Consider the following 15415-nt stretch of genomic DNA (forward strand, 5'->3'; position numbering starts at 1 on the left):
AGCTAAAAAAGAACTGTGTCCTTTTTCTGTTTTTCTGATCAGAGGTAGCCTAATGTAAATCGACACATGTCCATTTACATCTGGCCATTCATAGAGCTATCACTGGTCCACTCATGTCTGCTGGACACAAACTGAGCACAGATGTAAAAAATCTGAATCCTTGTTAAAGAGCCATTGGACTCTCTCCACTTTAAAATGTATACTTTCCTTCCTTTCCTGGTGGTAGAGCATGGACTGGGAGCAGGGAAAGTCTCTATTTGTCTTATAGACTCTTTCTACTATAAAATGTAATCTTTCCTTCCTTTCGGCTAGGTTTACATCTGTGCGGGTGGTGCTGCTATGGATCTGCATGAAAATCTGTGCAGCCGCACCACCCGCACAGAGAAATGCAGACCCGCGAGCGAGTGCCATTAGTTCTAATGGCATGCCGCCCACACTGGAAAACACAAACATACTGGGAACCGAGGTTCCCGTGCGGGCTGTGTTTTTAGAAGAAGTGCAGGGACTTCTTGCCTGCGTGTCACGGGCATGGGAGTCCATTCAAATGAATGGGCTCTTGTGCCCATGCAAAATGCGGCCTGCACGGTCGCATATATGTCAACTGGGGCTTCCTGGTGCTGGAGCATGGACTAGGAGTGAATAAACTCTGTTTATAGATTATCTCCACTATAAAATGTAAACTTTCATTCCTTTCATGGTAATGGAGCATGGACTGGGAGTGGGGGAAGTCTCTCTTTACCTTATTAACTATCTTCTCTATACAGTGGAAAATGTACTTCCTTTATGGTGGTGGAGCATGAACTGGGATCAAGGAAAGTCTCTGGGTTCAGCACTTACTGAAAGACAGGTTCACTTTCATGACTATGTAGAAGAATGCACCAATCAGTCGGCATGTTGGTCACTGTTCAGTTTATGCTATTGATTCAGAATGTGATTAATCAGCGCTCATCTACTTTAAATGTTGACTTGGTTGCTTTCTTGTATCATGAAGATTCTTGAGTTAATCCCTCCCTTGCATTGTTTTTTAGGTAAACGTTGATCAATGTGCCTCTTGTATTCAATATCAAACGCATGTCATTTTCACAATGTTACAGGTAGGGCGAACAGATCTCTATAAAACTGGGTCAACAGGACAGTAAGTGTTCTAGAACTACAGAAGAACCTCAATGTTATAAGGAGAAGGAGAGGGGTTTGGTTGTCCTAACACACTTCCTGTTGTGGGGTTACAACACTGCTCCTCCATAAATACAGTAGCGTGAGTGAATGTTGACACCCTAGGGCAGTAAATGTGTTACTGGCTGGAACCACATGTCTCATCACAGAGCATTCTATAAGTCACTATTAAAATCCTCAATTTTATTTTACTGCCATGATTATATATACACAATATTCTGCTAAGAATGTTTACTATCACCATTTCTTTTCTGACATTATCAGTATTTTTTAAATTTTCTAATTAGAAGTGAACACAATTTTTGTATATACGGGGGGCTAGGTATTAAAAATAATCAGTACAATCCAAGTATAAAAGTTGTAGCATCAATCCATATGGAGGAGTCATCCAAACCATGCACCAGTATGTAAACGTCAGATGAAATATGCCATATGTCACACAGTGCAGAACTTGTAAAAGACTGGAGACAGGTCCTTGAAGCTCCTTCAGATACAAGAAGAGAGTCCCAATGTGTCCTCATCCGTCCACAGAGGAGAATTGGGATGAAGGATGGAGATGGCCCCACACTGTAGTCACCAGTCACTGTTTATTTAGGTTCTTTTACTTGCGTAGGGTGAATCTTCATGTCATGAACACACATTTCCCAGTGTGCTGGTCTCCTAGCTGGAGGCAATTTTGGTGTGAAGATCCAGAACTCATAATTTGTAGTAATTAATACATTAAGGAGTAATTACCATATAATATAGAGGAATCAGAGGATCACTGCTCAGATAATTCTGGAATAATGTTCAGCAGATGTCACAGAATAGAACACTTACCCCCTGATCCTGGAAAAAAAAAAAAGGACAATGATGAATAATCACAGGTTAATCTGATAAAATTCCATTCTGGACATATCAGGATCCATGTATTACCTTCATAGTAGGAAAAGGAGACAGGCTCACAAAGACCATTTTCTAAGGTTCTTCTGTATATAATTGCATGCCAGATTCCATCGCTTCATAAAAGAATAATTTAAGAGTGTTAGATGAGAAAATGTTCCTGTGATGATGGAAAACAGGGAGCTCGTACTATTGACTGTAAGAATTGATAATTTTTATAATGGTAACTATTTTTATGTCTTCCTGGAAATGTGTGTAATGTAGAAATCTGCAGCCGTGTAATGTACGTCAGTGGTCCCCTATGCTGGGAGTAGATCTGACGTAGATTTTACAGTATGTAGATTAGATGTGAGATCTCTTCTCTTCATAACTGACCACACTATGCAAATTCACCAAACTATTCGCCCTGTCCTGACACTTTAGATGTTTTAAACGTTTCCCACATTTATAGGGCCCCACCACCTTGTGAATCACCCAGCTAATACTGAGCGGCTGTCACCATGGCAGGGGTCTGCACACTCATGGCTGTCCAATCTTTGGGATATCAGACTATTGCCTAGTGCGCTGGGCTTTCCTGTGTATAAGCTGAAAACACACATCAGATTTGCTCTGTTAATCCTGCAAAGTTATTTTTCTTTGAAGGTAAAACTTTGTGAAACTTGACTAAAATTATTAGTGGTGGAGCAAGTTCCTCATCCCCCCATTTGTAATGATAAAACTTGGGATCTGGAATAAATTTATTTATCATCTGGGAAATCTGTGACTGACACAGCAAATCTGAATTGTCTCTCTCATTATCTGTATAAACACAGAAATCTCCAAAGGGTTCTAGCAAAAATTATATAGAATGTTTGTTTGTCGCCCTGTCCTTTGTTTTTTTCATTATAGTGCAGCCTGGGTGTCAAAAAACCTCACAATAACCTTCCACTTCAACATCTCATACCCATCCAATGTTGTGTACATTTTAATATTCAAATTCTAAGGCTTAGTATGTGCATTACTCCCAAACATTTTTTCGATTTCTATACCTGGTGGATGTTGTTTCCTGGAGGACTTCCAAACAACAATCCTGCATTGGATCTAATCTCGCCTCATTATAGCCACCCAACCTTATCTTCAGTCTGGTCAGAGTTTGCTTTGTGCTGATATCTGAATGAAGTTCATCACAGGCTGATGTCTCTTCATGTTTACAAACACTGGTGGGAGAAAAAAAAGAAACAGACTTGAAATATTTTTCCAGTGACTGGCAGAAGTGGACACATTAAAATTAATAATTGGTAGACAGAGTCTTAGAAAATTAAATGAAATGTTTGGACATTGGGATGGATTATTCCAAGGAATATTGCTTGGCCCTCCCCTGTGAAATGTAGTTCAGCTGTCACCCACCTGAAAAGTCTTAGTCTGGATTTACACTGTTCCAGATACATTTCAGAGTGCGTGGTAATGCACACGTAGGTGTGAATGGTCCATATTGATTCCCTGTCACAATAAACTGCAGCAAATAGATGTTACCCAGCTACATAGGAAATAACAAACTTTCTACTTGATATGCATTTCCATGCAGCAAAGTGCATGAGTATTGCTGCATGAAAACGGATAAGTGCGAAAAGGCCCTTGAGGTTGATATCACATATATAAAGGAGACTCATCTGACCAATACTTAACTCCTTAACATAAAAACTGATTGGGTAAGCCCACTTTATTTTTCTCTTCATACTAGCAATGGTGAGTTAACATCTTTAGTCAGTAGGTATGAACTTGTAAGGTTTCTTTTTAAATCCATCAATTATTTTTTGCATGGCCTTTAAACTATGACCAGAAGGTTGTGAAAAGAAAAAAAACAGGGCTTTCAGATAAACCTGTACCCTCATTATAAAAGGTTTAGGGAAGCTGAAAATTTGCATTAAACTGCACTTTACTTCTGATTGCTAGCTCTTTGGGCAATCAACCCTTTTGCAGACATTTTTTTCTTATTATTGAATGCTTTAAGTTAATTTTAAAGGAGTATTTTGGGTTTTTTGGTGTAAATTTGGTGTTTCTTTTATATTGCTATGGTATTTTTTAAAATCTGAGATGCTCAAAATGTAGCTTTCACTTGCTTCTGGCCATCTGTTCTTGGGGTTGTTTTTTGTTCACAGAATGGTACTGCATGTTTCAAAAGAAAAAAACAAAGTGCAATAAAGGGGTGTACCTAACCCACTTCATATAATATTCAAACTCCCCAAAGTAAAAATTAAATTTAGGCATACACCTGTTAATCCTGTTCTCCCTGATTAAGAGTTTCTGCAGGCCAATTCTACATTGGTATATCATCTGTGATCTCCCAAATGCTGTAGTGAAATACCCATCTGTGCTTTTTGCTCTGTGTCTCTAGTGCATTATGGCCTAGTTTTGCTCACTAAAACTGTCCTAATTTTGGCCAATTTTTCAGTGCTCTGTCATCTGAGGTCTCCTAATTCTTAATGAGCGTTTGTTAGAAATTTCCCAGTGGCAGTGAAAACACGATTAATATCAGTAAACCACTGCACAATTTCTAACTGCTGTCAAAATGGGTATATTACTGCATGTAAAAGCATGTGTTCCTTCTAAAACTACCTGTATTTTTTTGTTAGCAGAAATAAATCAGATTGAGTGTGTTTTTGCTAAACGTAATGCACACAAAATCACAAATAAATTCAAACTCGTGTGAAAATCCATATAAAAAAACATGACTCCTGTGCTTCTAACTTATGAATCTCTCCTAAATTATTCACATGACGTGGCATCTACATTCAATAGTGTATGCCTAATTTTATACATAGTTCTCCAAATCCTAAATATTGTTTAATCTGATTTTATTGAGTTTTCAAAAAGAGAAAGTACAGGTCGCATTGTAACAAATGAAAAGGTGAAATTTAGCGCTAAACATCTAATGATAAAATTAAAGTGCATCAAAATAAAATAAATAAATAAATGTCCGTGAGGTCCAAGAACAAAAGAGGAAACAAAAATTAAGAATGTTGAAATTATGCCCATCCACCACCATAAAAGTGTTCTTGCTTGTAGCAAAACAACTCCAATCTAAATTGCCATCACCGTCTCCCAGTGAACTGAAAACTCACCAGAAATTATGGCTGCCACTACAACAGCATAAACACCCATAAATTTAAGCAGAAACGCATATACTGTATCTTGACATGAGACTCTGTAAATAAGTGTCATTCTGTCTGGCCAGGCTGTGGTGAAATAAAACTCATCAGGAGCAAATAAACTTCCAATACTGTAGTATTTATTAAATACCAAATGAATAAAAGTACATAAAACCAAATAACATATAGCAAAGGATGTCAGCTTACATGAACAGCTGCTGCCAACCTGGGATCGTGCAGCGGCATGACGTCAGCACTGTAAACAGTGAATTCTCTTGATAGTCACCTGGAGGGAGAACACAGACCCCCCCTCCCCCCGAGTCCTGTACTGATCACTATGGCCATATTGATGATGGGGCACGCAGATGTGCTCATTATTATATAGAAATGTGCTTGGGTGTCCTCTCCACCACACTGCCAGGAAACAACCAATCACATTGTCTTCACTGCACCCTGGACATTCCAACCACTGACTTCTCTAAGTGTAATAGTCCCTAGATGTGGGAAAACTGGGCGCTAAATAGGCTCAAGGATGGCGCCAACAGATAAACCGAGTGTGAAGTAGGCACCAGTAGACAAAACCCAGATGCAAGATAGCCGCTAATAGACACAAACTGGGTGTAAGAATGAAACCAAATGGGCATAAACCGGGTGTAAAATTAGAATTCCTAACAGATTCCATAAGCAATAAATTAGCATGATTGTACACTGATCACACACCTCTATTAGCCGCCCTCTACATCAGTTATCAGGTAACAGCAGTATCTGGAACTCCGGTCCAGCCTTTACACGAGGGCAGCTAAATACCAAACATTTTAATGGCTCCCAGGTCTGCTAGTCTGTAATAAGTGGGTGGAGAATCGCATAGGACAGCCCCCCACATATGAAAACTAAGATCTTGTGCATTTATTTCAAGAAGTATTGTATCCTCCATGCAGACTGGGAACCTGAACATCGATGGGACATTGATGTAAGGAGTGATCCCGGGGCTCTTTACTCCTCCTTCCTGTTATGTGGGGGTAACCTTTGCGACCCTGGTAGTTCCACCACTGGATCATATGGGTGGGCTAAATGCAATACAAAAGAGTCAAAAGAAGAGAGAGGGAGAGGAGTAGTGCCTGCAGACATGTTACCTCATACAGGAGTAGGGTATTTGTATTTACAAGCATTTGTTAAGGTAGTAAGTTATTGCAGAGTAGCAAATATTGATAGGAAGAAGGGAGATGGAAGAGAGAAAAAAATCTTAGATGATAGGGAGAAGGTGATTTCCATTCCTCTATGAATGCCAGAACCAATGCCAGAAGTCTGCCAAGCAAAATAGGTGATTTGGAAGCTTTTGGTGCATGAACAAAACTTTGATTTAATTGGTATTGCTGAATCTTGGCTTCATTCTTTACATGACTGGGTCATTAATATTCCTGGCTATGTTCTCTTTCGGAGAAACAGGGTAAATAGGAAAGGTGGTGGTGTCTGTCCCTATGTGAGAAGTGAGCGAGTGTGAAAGAGGACCTAGTTGATGAAGAGTGTGATGAGGCTGAAGCATTATGGGTAGAACTGATAATAATGGGGGGTTTTATTACCTGGAAATTTATTGGAGTAATGGTACTGCAGGAACAGTTAAAGGGTCAACATTTTTAAATTTACTACAGGACAATTTTATGGTATAGTTCATAGAGGCCCCAACTAGGAATGATGCTCTGCTGGACCTGGTAATCTTAAACCTTGCAGAGCTTATTACAAATGTCCATATAAATGAACATCTGGGTAGTAGTGACCATAACATGATTTCATTTATTGTTAGCTGTAAACAGCAAGCACATACGGGAAAAATAAAAACGCTCAATTTTAAGAGAGCTAATTTTCCAAGGCTGAGCGCTGCTCTCCAAGACTTAGACTGGGAGGGAATATTGACATCAATGAACACAACACAGAAATGGGAGTTCCTCAAAAAAGTCTGTATGTGAACACACTGCAAAATATATTCCCATGTGTATAAGTTTAACAATACAGCCAAAGTTTAAAAAGCCATAGATAATAAGAAAAGAGCTTTTATTAAATATAAAAATGAAGGAACACTATCATCGTTTAAACATTACAAAGAATATAACAGAATATGCAAAAAGGAAATAAAGGCCTCAAAAATTGAAAACAAATTACAGATTGCAAAAGATAGCAGGACAAACTCCCAAACATTCTTCAAATCTATTAATAGTAAAAATGTCCGGTCCGAGCATGTAGGCCCTTTACAAAATAATCTAGAGTGGGTGACTGGGGACAAAGAGAAGGCAAAATTATTAAATACCTTCTTCAGCTCTGTGTATACAAAGGAGCATGGGGGAGCTCTTGTCCATAATGGGCATGGTATTGACACAGCCCCAGATGATCCACATTGGCTCACAATTGATATGATCCAAAAATATTTAGACAGTATAAAGGTGAATAAAGCACCTGGACCGGATGACATACACCCACGGGTCCTTAAAGAATTGAGTTCTGTCATTTCAAAGCCATTGTTTGTAATTTTTAGGGACTCTTTAATAACTGGCATAATGCCACTGGATTGGCGTAAGGACAATGTGGTGCCAATATTTACAAAGGGGCCAAAATCTTTACCAAGTAATTATAGACCTGTTAGTTTAACTTCTATAGTTGGGAAGATACTGGAGAGTTTAATAAAAGACCACATAGATGAGATCTAGCTGGAAAATAATATTTTAAGCAACAGACAGCATGGATTCATGAAAGACAGAAGTTGACAAACAAATCTGATTTCTTTTTAGGAGGAGGTGAGCAAAAATTTGGACAGAGGGGTGGCGGTGGACGTGGTATGCTTGGACAGAGGGGTGGCGGTGGACGTGGTATACTTGGATTTTGCAAAAGCGTTTGACACAGTTCCCCACACATGGCTAATGTGTAAGGTAAAATCTACAGGCTTGGAAAAATCAGTATGTAAATGGATAGAAAACTGGCTAAAAGATCAGTGTCAAAGCTTATCTGAAACCTTTGCTCTGGGACAAATTTACTAAGCAGCCAAGTGGGCTGGTATTTTCTCACCAAGTATTGGGACTTTGTGAGAGTTCACTCAAGGTGACCTAGTGCTCCTTAAAGTAACATTGTATGCATGTATTGTATCTGTATGTAAATGAATAGAAAACTGGCTAAAAGATCATATTCAGAGAGTAGTGGTTAATGATTCATACTATGAATGGTCTAGGGTTGTCAGTGGTGTACCCCAAGGTTCAGTGTTGGGACCCTTACTTTTTAATTTATAAACACTATAGGGTCTGGGATTAAAATCCCATTTCAGTCTTTGCAGATGACACCAAGCTGTGCAGTGGAATAACGTTCTTACAGGATGTCTCCAATTTACAAGCCGACCTCAATGCTCTGTGTAATTGGGCAACTATGTGGCAAATGAGGTTTAATGTTGATAAATGTAAGGTTCTGCACTTGGGGGCTAAGAATATGCATGCATCATACATACTAGGGGGGGGGTCAATGATGGAGAAGGATCTGGGAGTTCTGGTAGATCACAAGCTTAATAATGGCATGCAATGCCAAGCTGTGGTTTCTAAATCGAGCAAAATCCTCTCTTGTATTAAGAGATATAGACTCCAGAGAGAGAGATATCATATTACCCCGGTACAAATCATTAGTAAGACCTCATCTGGAATATGCTGTTAAGTTTTGGCTACCAATTCACAAAAAGAACATTGGGGAACTGGAGAAAGTATAGAGAAGGGCAACCAAACTGATGAGGTATGGAGGACCTCAACTATGAGGAAAGATTAGAGGAGCTGAATTTATTATCTCTTCAGAAGAGGAGATTAAGGGGGGATATGATTACTATGTATAATACATAAGGGGGGATATGATCAGCATGTATAAATACATCAGTGGTTCATATAGTGAACTCGGTGTAGAGCTATTCACCCTGAGGTCATCACAGAGGACAATGAGGCACTCTTTACGTCTGGAGGAAAAGAAATTTAATCTCCAAACACGGAAAGGTTTCTTCACAGTGAGAGCTGTGAAAATGTGGAATAGACTCCCTCAAGAGTTGGTTCTGGCTAGCTTAGTGGATTGCTTTAAAAAAAGTCCTGGATTCTTTCTTGGATACACAGAATATAACTGGATACTAATATTTATAGGTAAAGTTGATCCAGGGAATATCTGATTGCCTCTCGGGGGATCAGGAAGAACATTTTTTTTCCCCTGCAGGAGCAAATTGTATCATGCTTTGCTGTTTTTTTTTGCCTTCCTCTGGATCATCTGTGGGTGTAGGATTATATCTTTTCTTTTTTTTTAGTGGTTGAACTGTATGTACTTTTGTCTTTTTTCAGCCAGACTAACTATGTAACTATATAATTAAAAGTATGACATGATTTTAAATATGAACCAGAGGCATAACTAGAACCTTCAGGACCCAAGTGCAAGGTCTTGGGGTCCCCCACAGTGGTGGAACAGCAGGGCCCAGTCGAAAGTAAGACCCTGGTAGTTCTACCACTGCGGTGTGTGTTTTGTAATGGTTTTCCACACTGCATTCAAATCACACTGTCCTTGTGATCTGCAACAAGTTTCCCTTAATGACACTCCAAATGCAGGTCACAAACGCCGACGCTCGGAGGTCATGCATTCAAGCCTGAAGCTGCCGCACCCTTCTTTGTCCCTGATGTTACATGTGCTCCTGTATCTCAGAAAAAAATCTATGCATATCAGCAGAGGCTGTTCCAGCTGTTGCCAAAGATTGGATATATAAGAGGAAGTGTTAAATGGCAGTATTGTCTGCAGCACACCATAAGAACTACATTAAATGAGAGAGGCTGCCACATTTGCATGCAAATGTATATGTAACACCCTCTAGTGCTAGATAGGATTTTTTGTGAGCTAGAGGCTTGTTAGAAGAGTTGGGATGAGTCAGGCTGGGAGTGAGGTAGTGGGTTCACCTCAGGACAGGCTGGTAGGCTCTACAGGTTAGGGCTTCTGGAGCTCTACCACCCGTCCAGAAACCTCTGGCACTTTCTGTAAGAGAAGCAGAGGAGGCCTAGATTTTCATGTTTAGAGGAACTTGGCCAATCCCAAGGCTGGAGGCTAGGCATGGTGGCCAAAGCAAACCTTAAAAGTGACAGTCTGTGCAGCAGGGGAGTCAGGTAGAACATGGACTGAAGGAAGGTGCTGGGGAGTAGAGCCTGTGAGGGGGCCCCACGGAGGGGAGCCTACCTACAGGCTGGTTGTTGGACAGAAGGATCTCCCATTGTGCCAAGTCCTAGGGAGGACAAGCCTGTCAGCAGGGAAGAAGCAAGCCCAGCAAAGGCCTGAAAGCAGCTACGGACCCACCACTCTGACAGGAGAGTGTAAGTACTCCTAATCACCTTGGGCCAAATAAAGGGAGAGGGTGGTCAGGTGTAAGATCCAACTAGTTTTCATCTGTGGCTAAGACATTGTTAGATCTTGGAATCCCTTGCCCTCAGTGCAGCCCGGAGAAGGAAAGAAGGATTTATCTGGGGTCCGAGGAGGTACATCAAGGGAACTTCAGTGCTTCTTAAACACTGCTATTTTTCCAATCCCCATTTTTGTACAGTATACAGTTTGCTATGAAGTCTGTCTTCAAGTTTGCAGTTCCTTGGGCATCCCATATACCCCTAGATCCCATCAAAGTTGTTAACTGCTCAATAAAAACAACAACATTTCTTCCATTAACTCTGGAGGATGGATTCTGAAAGGAGTGTTTCAGCACCCAGCAGGAACAGCTCAGATTTTACGGGATTATGTTAAGAGACAGATGGGAGGTATGCTAATGTGACAGGCAGGCCACCTGAGCCCTCTGGAGTGTGGGCCCTGTAACCCCTGAAGTTACGCCAGTGCTATGAACTGGTCTAGATGTCAGACCGAAATCTTAAAGGTCAGTTGCTTCCATAACAAGGGAGCCACCAGTTATTACTAGTGTTACGCAAAATCTGTGATTGTATTGTTGTGGGCAATGAGAGAAGCCAACAAGCTGAGGAGGAGTTAGCTATGGTTCTATTCACTAAGTGCATGGGTATGCAGTTGGTCATTGTCTTCCCGGAGATAAACTGAAGAAGGCATAAAGATAGATTATGAGAAAAATGTTGCCGTAGACTCTTCTATAAAACAAAATAAGTCAACTTCATGGATTATATTACATATATTAACTTTAAAAAATGTGGACATGTTTCAATGTATATACAGACACAGTTATGATTATCAGTATGTTTATAGGTGATTGCAATCTTTAGAATAAGAAATATGTACTTTTAATTATTGACACTTTTGGGCTCACGTTTTGTAAAAGGATACAAAAAGGGAATATCGTTGGTTCTACATATGTATATACAAGGTATAATAATATATGAAAAGACTTGATCAAGACAAAATATCATACTACCTAAAAAAGATTAATAATATTGCCATATTTTTGTTTGTGTGCAGTCATAATCATAAGAAAAGTGTTTTATCATTTAGATACTCAAGACGTTAAATGGAAATAGTTCAAATTGTGTACACATTATTTTTAAGTGTATAATTAATATTTTAATGTGGATGGCTATGTATATATAATGTTATCCCTGAAGCAAAGGTTCGTGTTTATATGGTAATATACAAAAGTTTAAAAATAGTGACTAATGCTGCCAAACCCTCAGAGATATTTATATAAAGTATCCTCTGAAAAAAATAACATAAATAAATCTTTATAGAATTATCACATAAAAATTGGATCCAAATAAATCAGTCTTTCCCTGAAAACCTGAGTTTTAAATTGTTAAATTGGTAATTTGCACTCCAATCAGAGCTGAGTAAATAATACTAGAGTAAGAATTTAGATTGTTTTTGGGAGATAAATAGTAAGCTTAGGTAGACACATGGGATCATGCACTCATCTTCTACAGGATGTCATTATATAGTCATCATCCATCATCACACATCACGGGACACACGTCCTCCATCTTGAGTAGATGCCATTAAGAGTCCATCTAAGCTCAGTTCATCTCCATCCATTGGACACCATTTTGAAGGCTTGGTCAGCAGCCATCTTAAGGTCATCCATACCTAGCAATCCACTCCATTTGCTTCTTAGGATAACTGTAGTGTCGTATTCTCTTGATGACTTGTATTCATATTCCAGTTGCAATCGTTTTTGGTGAGTTTTTATTTTAAATCTCACTCATGATACCCAAACACCTGGGGATGATATTTTAGCCATATTGGCATAATTTACAGGTGGTGCCCTTTAATTTGGCTAAAATTGGGCACAGTGGATATAGACAGTACAGTGCCTAAATGGTTAGCACCTCCACTTTGCAGTACTAGGGTAGTTGATTCGAATCCCAGCCATGGTAACACCTGCCTAGAGTTTTTATGTTCTCCTGTGCCTGCATGGGATTCCTCCGAGTATTCCGGTTTTCTCTTACATTCCAAAAATATGCTGGTAGGTTAATTGAATCCTGTCTATATTGACCCTAGTATGTGTATGTATGAATGTGAGTTAGGGACCTTAGATTGTAAGCTTGAGGGCAGGGACTAATGTGAATGTACAATATATACAGTCAGGTCCATAAATATTGGGACATCGACACAATTCTAACATTTTTGGCTCTATACACCACCACAATGGATTTGAAATGAAACTAACAAGATGTGCTTTAACTGCAGACTGTCAGCTTTAATTTGAGGGTATTTACATCCAAATCAGGTGAACGATGTAGGAATTACAACAGTTTGCATATGTGCCTCCCACTTGTTAAGGGACCAAAAGTAATGGGACAACTGGCTTCTCAGCTGTTCCATTGCCAGGTGTGTGTGTTATTCCCTCATTATCCCAATTACAATGAGCAGATAAAAAGTCCAGAGTTCATTTCAAGTGTGCTATTTGCATTTGGAATCTGTTGCTGTCAACTCTCAAGATGAGATCCAAAGAGCTGTCACTATCAGTGAAGCAAGCCATCATTAGGCTGAAAAAACAAAACAAACCCATCAGAGAGATAGCAAAAACATTAGGCGTGGCCAAAACAACTGTTTGGAACATTCTTAAAAAGAAGGAATGCACCGGTGAGCTCAGCAACACCAAAAGACCCGGAAGACCACGGAAAACAACTGTGGTGGATGAGCGAAGAATTCTTTCCCTGGTGAAGAAAACACCCTTCACAACAGTTGGCCAGATCAAGAACACTCTCCAGGAGGTAGGTGTATGTGTGTCAAAGTCAACAATCAAGAGAAGACTTCACCAGAGTGAATACAGAGGGTTCACCACAAGATGTAAACCATTGGTGAGCCTCAAAAACAGGAAGGCCAGATTAGAGTTTGCCAAACGACATCTAAAAAAGCCTTCACAGTTCTGGAACAACATCCTATGGACAGATGAGACCAAGATCAACTTGTACCAGAGTGATGGGAAGAGAAGAGTATGGAGAAGGAAAGGAACTGCTCATGATCCTAAGCATACCACCTCATCAGTGAAGCATGGTGGTGGTAGTGTCATGGCGTTGGCATGTATGGCTGCCAATGGAACTGCTTCTCTTGTATTTATTGATGATGTGACTGCTGACAAAAGCAGCAGGATGAATTCTGAAGTGTTTCGGCCAATATTATCTGTTCATATTTAGCCAAATGCTTCAGAACTCATTGGACGCCGCTTCACAGTGCAGATGGACAATGACCCAAAACATACTGCAAAAGCAACCAAAGAGTTTTTTAAGGGAAAGAAGTGGAATGTTATGCAATGGCCAAGTCAATCACCTGACCTGAATCCGATTGAGCATGCATTTCACTTGCTGAAGACAAAACTGAAGGGAAAATGCCCCAAGAACAAGCAGGAACTGAAGACAGTTGCAGTACAGGCCTTGCAGAGCATCACCAGGGATGAAACCCAGCGTCTGGTGATGTATATACGTTCCAGACTTCAGGCTGTAATTGACTGCAAAGGATTTGCAACCAAGTATTAAAAAGTGAAAGTTTGATTTATGATTTATTATTCTGTCCCATTACTTTTGGTCCCTTAACAAATGGGAGGCACATATGCAAACTGTTGTAATTCCTACACTGTTCACCTGATTTGGATTTAAATACTCTCAAATTAAAGCTGACAGTCTGCAGACAAAGCACATCTTGTTCATTTCATTTCAAATCCATTGTGGTGGTGTATAGAGCCAAAAATGTTAGAATTGTGTCGATGTGCCAATATTTATGGACCTGACTGTATGTAAAGGGCTGCATGAATTGATCGGGCTTTATAAGTACCTGTAATAAATAAATAAATAAAATTAGTCTAGTGCCCCAAGTGGTGTTTCCTTGGTTTTTCAGCTAGAAGTGCTGCCTATCAATCTGAGGAACTACATCCTGTCACACAGAAACACTCAAAGGTGATTATACAGTGAAGGAAATGCATATTTGATCCCCTTCTGATTTTGAATGTTTGCCCACTCACAAAGAAATGATCGGTCTAAAAACCGAATGGTAGGTGCATTGTAACACTAAGAGACAGAATAGCAACAAAAAATTCAAAAGAAATGCATGTCTAACAAATTATGCACTGATTTGCATGTTCATAAGGGAAATAAGTATTTGATCCCCTATCATTCAGCAGAATTTCTGGCTACCAGGTGTCTTTCATACAGGTAACAAGCTGAGATTAGAAGCAGTCTCTTAAAGGGAGTGCTGCTAATCTCATTTTGTTACCTTTATAAAAGACACCTGTCCACAGGAGCAATCAAACAATCAGATTCCAAACTCTCCACCATGGCAAAGACCAAAGAGCTGTCCAAGGATGTCAGGGACAAGATTGTAGACCTACACAAGGCTGGATTGGGCTACCAAACTTTCGCCAAGCAGCTTGGTGAGAAGGTGACAACAGTTGGTGCAATCATTCGCAAATGGAAGAAACACAAAACAACTGTCAGTCTCCCTAGGTCTGGTGCACCATGCAAGATCTCACCTTGTGGAGTGTCACTGATAATGGGAACAGTGAGGAATCATCCCAGAACTACACGTGAGGATCATCTCAATGGTCTCCAGGCAGCTGGGACCACAGTCACCAAGAAAACAGTTGGTAGCACACTACGCCAACAAGGACGGAAGTCCTGCAGTGCCCGCAAGGTCCCTTTGCTCAAGAAAGCACATGTCCAGGCCCGTCCTGGAGTTTGCCACTAAACATCTGAATGATGCAGAAGGACTGGTTGAAAGTGTTGTGGTCAGATGAGACCAAAATCGAGCTCTTT

General features: G+C 40.0%; 1 protein-coding gene across 1 annotated transcript in view; it reads right to left on the minus strand.

Annotated features, from left to right (window-relative positions):
- Positions 1-1341: 1341 nt before the first annotated feature.
- LOC149440223 (NACHT, LRR and PYD domains-containing protein 12-like) overlaps positions 1342-15415 on the minus strand; it is a 60074-nt gene continuing 46000 nt past the window's right edge. Inside the window, exons 9-11 of the mRNA XM_089658887.1 lie at positions 3084-3251; positions 2089-2171; positions 1342-2001 (exon numbers count right to left, since the gene is read on the minus strand). Coding sequence (XP_089515013.1) covers positions 1973-2001; positions 2089-2171; positions 3084-3251 — 280 coding nt within the window. The 3' untranslated portion in view covers positions 1342-1972. The remainder of the gene's footprint in view (positions 2002-2088; positions 2172-3083; positions 3252-15415) is intronic.

Source organism: Staurois parvus, unplaced genomic scaffold (assembly GCF_062004578.1).
Source record: "Staurois parvus isolate SC_StPar_1 unplaced genomic scaffold, SC_StPar_1.0 ptg001110l, whole genome shotgun sequence".
NCBI classification, from domain to species: domain Eukaryota; kingdom Metazoa; phylum Chordata; class Amphibia; order Anura; family Ranidae; genus Staurois; species Staurois parvus.